Source organism: Cicer arietinum, chromosome 1 (assembly GCF_000331145.2).
Source record: "Cicer arietinum cultivar CDC Frontier isolate Library 1 chromosome 1, Cicar.CDCFrontier_v2.0, whole genome shotgun sequence".
NCBI lineage: Eukaryota > Viridiplantae > Streptophyta > Magnoliopsida > Fabales > Fabaceae > Cicer > Cicer arietinum.
The window spans coordinates 32706651-32711817 of record NC_021160.2 but is presented as its reverse complement, the minus strand read 5'-3'; the positions used below and the strand labels follow the sequence as shown (position 1 = coordinate 32711817).

Below are 5167 nucleotides of genomic sequence, written 5' to 3'. Positions count from 1 at the left end.
AAAAAAAATTATTGAATATATTTCATCAAGAGTTTATTTTATTAAAGATTAAAGATTTGCTTATACTTTAAATCAATTTTAGTTATTTAAAAGTTTTAACTGATTATTTGTGCAATTGAATTCTAGTTATATTGATAGGTACCAAAAATAAATTCTATTAAAAAATAATTTAATTTTATGCAATACTTAATTTTTCATTAATTTTTTAACATTCAAATTATGATTATAATAAGGAAAATTAAAATAAAAAATAACATTCAATTATAAATATATAATTTAATTGATAAAAATTTAGTGTTAACATATTTTTTCAGAACACATATACAGTAAACGTTGGTTCATTATATTTTTTAATATATTCATATATATTATAATTTTAAATAAATTTGTGCATTTTAATAATTGGAAGTAACTTTTTTAATAACTTTTTATATATTCGTATTTTATGATTATTTTTATTAAATTTGTGTCTTTTATGTCAAATAGAATATATATTTTTATTTTATAAAATGTTACTAAAAAAATGAATTGACATAAATTGAAAGTAATTTTAAATGGATTGAAATTAATGAGTAATTGAATTAGAAACGTATAAAATCATTACTCACCATAAGTAATTACAACTGGTAAATGACTAATAATACTATAAAATAATTTATAAATTTATTATAAAATAACTTATAAAATAATTTGATAATAATATAAATTATAAATTATTATTAAATTGTAAAATAATTTATAAATTTATTATAAAATAATATTATCAAATAGATTTTGGAGATATTAAAGAAATTGCAGAAGGAAGATGAGAAATTGTTGAAAGAGGAGAGGTACTCTCATGAGGTACACATAAGTTTTTTGGCTGATGTGGATGAAATATGTTGAAGTGGCAAAATACGTTGATGTGACAAAATATGATGATGTGGCTTTGGGAGTCTGTTTTAAATATATATAATAGATAAGGACAAAGGCACTTGTGGGGATTATGCCAAAATCTCCGTTTCACCAAAGATAAAGGAGGACTACCAATTCACTTGAATTATTTTGGGAAGTGAAGAAGGATGACATATGACATCAAAAACCTTAAGAATTTGAAACTCACGAATTGATGAATACATACTACCTTTGAAGTGGTTAGTTGATGAAGATACCTCACCTCTTATAATGTTAATTGCCTGTTGCATAGAATGACTTTGATTTCAAACCTAATAAAATTCTTAAACTTCGATACCACATAAAAGATGATTTGTAGACTCATATTTCTTGACAAACAAGCAAAACCAAGATGAGTTTTCCCTACGAAACACTATTGAAGGATGTTGACCTATTATTGTAGGCATATTTAATCCAACAACATATTCTGTAAATTAGGCCAAATGGAAGATTTACATAACTAGCAACAGGATGGTTGTTGATATATAATTTGATTATAAGAACTCTTGCACTTTGATTGTCTTTGGTTAAGATGTCCCAACATAACTTAGGTCAGTCTCCTTCATTGATCTTCACAATACTTATGTGGCCTAATCCACCACACTCAAAGGGGGAGCACAATTTGTTTCAAGAAAGTGATAAAAATTTTCGTGTCTATGCACTTGGACCAAATAAAATTCCAAGCCCATTTGTCAATTTCTTTAAAAAGAGCTTTTAGCTATTGGTAAATCTTTAAGCTGTAAATCAACATGCCATGAATGATAGATTTAACAAGTTGAACTATTTCCATTAAAAAAAGAAAACTAGCTTTTCAAGAGGTCAATTTGTTCTTGATCTTATCAACAATAGGTTGCCAATGGATAAGTTTAGGCTTACTAATGAAAATTATCACTACTAAATAGTTGAAAGGAGCACTAGTTAATGCAAAACTAAGAATGCCACAAATTGTTTGTTGTATAGCATTTGGAACATCATCATGAACAAGTTTACATTTTTCGGGACTAATCCATTAACCTGAATAAGAATTTTAGTCTTGAATTTGGGATATTTTATAATCAACTTACACAATGTAGAACCAAAACCAAAAGCTTCTAAAACATTAATAAAAAAATTCTAATCCAGGGATAAAAAGCCTTTTTAATGTCTATCTTCAGACCCTAATTGCCATCAGATTACACTTTTTAATTTTATGTGACTGCTCTAACATGTCATATGAGTATTACATTTATAAAAGTTTGTCCTAAAATGAATTTTACTTTTTAGTTTTTAAATTAATATTAATTATTTATTTCTTACTGTCTAATTAATAGTATATACATTATTTTCAAATTATTATTCCCATGTTCCATAATACATATTTTATTTGATCATTTCACATGGATTGGATTAAGAGAAGTGTATAGGTGAAAGAAACTTTTACTAAAATTCCGCTTATCATGTATTACTTTATTTAATATTATAAAAAATTTAAAGTGAAATATATTAAATTAAATGAGTGTATTTAATATTAATTAAATAGTATAATTAAAAATAACAATTTAATATAACCTTAAAATTAAAAGAGTCAATTATATTAGGACAATTTTGTTGTTGTTGTTGTAAATAAATTATATATTATGAGATAGAGAAAGTATATATAATTCATTTTACACCTATAGTAACAATAAATTTGTTAATGTATTTAATAAAAATAATTTGATAAATTACTATTCTAATTTTTCATTTGGTTTATAACATTTTTTTTTAATTTTTTATTTATTTAAAGAAATTGGAGAAAAGAGAAACAAAGATGACATGAATGATCATTTTACAACTATCAAATACAAAATTGAATGATATATTTAAAATTATAGTGTGAAACTCTTACCACTAAAGTAACATCTCTACTGGAGAAAACATTTGTTTAATTTGTAAAGAAAGAGAATATATATGATGTGGTTGGTTGTATTCATCCCTCACCAAAATCCAGTCGAAGGTGGGTAAGGTAGGCGTGGCTTTACCTGCCGTTAACTGTCTCCAATGCAAGTCGGAGTAATAAGTCAATCCCCTCTTCCTACCCTTTTTTGTTTTGACAATGAAATCACACCAAAACCATATCTCACACACACACTTAACAAAATCATCAAACTTCATCTGTCTATTTCAAAATCTCCAGTTCCTTTTTCCCCAACAGGTAGGTGGTGGCCGCTTACCTTCCCTTTGTCCTATTCTCTTGGTGTCACATATCACAAAAAGGTGTTACAATAAACCAAACCAAAATCACCCTTTTAAACACACTACTCTTCACAAGGCACAAACATACACTACATCTCTTTGCTTACTCTCCTTTAATTTTGTGATTATCATTATGATACCTAAAAAAGAAAACACTTTTGAGAATTTTCTTTTTTTTTTTTTTTTTAAATTATGAAGACTATAATGGCAGCTAAATCACCTCATGACTCTTCTTTCTCATTCTCTAGAAGATACTTCCATTGGAAAAAGAAGGCTTTGGATGATGACAATGATGAAGAAATCCTCAACATAAGTTCATCATCCCATTTCCCTGAAGATGGTGATGGTGATGACAAAGAACAAGATCATCACCATCATCATCTTCGTCATAATTACCTAAGAATCCAAATGCCACTAGAACTTGCTGCACTTGAAAAGAAGAAGCATTCAAAGTCCAAGTTCAAGTCAGCACTAACAGTTTTCACCAAATATAATTCAAGCTCCCTTGGAAGACGTATGGTGGGTACCCTTTTCGGATACCGTCGTGGACATGTCCATTTTGCATTCCAAGAGGACTCAAAATTATGCCCTGCGTTCTTGATTAAGCTAGCAACACCAACAAGTGTTTTAGTTAGAGAAATGGCTTCTGGAATAGTGAGAATTGCTTTAGAGTGTGAGAAGAAAGTAGGAGGAGGAAAGAAAAAGGGTTTGAAGTTACTTGAGGAACCAATTTGGAGTACTTATTGCAATGGAAGGAAATGTGGTTATGCATATAGGCATGAATGTGGGTCAGAGGAATGGAAAATATTGAAAGCTGTTGAACCTATTTCAATGGGTGCTGGTGTCTTGCCAATGCCAAGTAATGGAAATGGAGGTGGTGAGTATGAAGGTGAGGTTATGTATATGAGAGCAAAATATGAGAGAGTTGTTGGTTCTAAAGATTCTGAAGCTTTTTATATGATGAACCCTGTTGGTCATGGGGGTCCTGAACTTAGCATTTTCTTGATTAGAGTTTAACATATTGGCAATATGTATTGGTGTCTCAATCTATAGTTTTATGTGATTTTGATAAATCTGTTTTGCATTCGTGTGGAAATGAGATGAGATGGTATGATTCTCAATTGCAGTCCGTTGGTCTGTCATATTTTGAAATTTGATAATGTCAAAAATATGGACGATGTGATTGCAATTATACTTATGTTACTGTTGTGAAAATCTCAAAAACCTTTATGTTGTAATTGTAATTGCAGTTGGTAACTACAATTTTAAATTATATATGTGAAGAATTATATATGCAATTTTGAATTTTAAACCTTTTAAATTATCTTTGAGTTTTTTTTAGATGCGAAGTTATTTATTAAATTATAAAAATCAATTTTATTTGACGTTTCTTTTTAATTTATATTAAAGCCAATTTATTTAATATTCACAACAAGAAAACAAGCTTTTTGTGAGGGCTTTTACCCTCACAAATGGCTATAATCAGCCACAAATGTGACTTTTGTGAGGGCTTTTGGCAGCCACAAAGAAGCCATCCCGTTTAAAGTATTTTGTGACGGCTTAGGCCGCCACAAATGACATCCCGTTTAAAGTATTTTGTGACGGCTTAGGCCGCCACAAATGACATCCCGTTTAAAGTATTTTGTGACGGCTTAGGCCGCCACAAATGACATCCCGTTTAAAGTATTTTGTGACGGCTTAGGCCGCCACAAATGACATCCCGTTTAAAGTATTTTGTGACGGCTTAGGCCGCCACAAATGACATCCCGTTTAAAGTATTTTGTGACGGCTTAGGCCGCCACAAATGACATCCCGTTTAAAGTATTTTGTGACGGCTTAGGCCGCCACAAATGACATCCCGTTTAAAGTATTTTGTGACGGCTTAGCCCGCCACAAATGACATCCCGTTTAAAGTATTTTGTGACGGCTTAGGCCGCCACAAAGTATTACGTATATTAAAAAATTAATTTTTTTAAATTCAAAATTAATTCTGTATTATAATTTTATATATAATAAATTA

The 5167-nt window shown here is 29.3% G+C and overlaps 1 protein-coding gene across 1 annotated transcript; it reads left to right on the top strand.

Annotated features, from left to right (window-relative positions):
• Positions 1 to 3214: 3214 nt before the first annotated feature.
• On the top strand, positions 3215 to 4385 carry LOC101498450 (protein MIZU-KUSSEI 1). The gene has a single exon (XM_004488471.4). The coding sequence runs from the start codon at positions 3340 to 3342 to the stop codon at positions 4162 to 4164; it is 825 nt and encodes a 274-aa protein (XP_004488528.1). The 5' UTR covers positions 3215 to 3339; the 3' UTR covers positions 4165 to 4385.
• Positions 4386 to 5167: the final 782 nt, after the last annotated feature.

What these genes read in the sequence shown, in the direction of transcription:
- LOC101498450 (XM_004488471.4), top strand. Translation starts at nt 3,340, where the DNA reads ATGAAGACTATAATGGCAGCTAAATCACCTCATGACTCTTCTTTCTCA.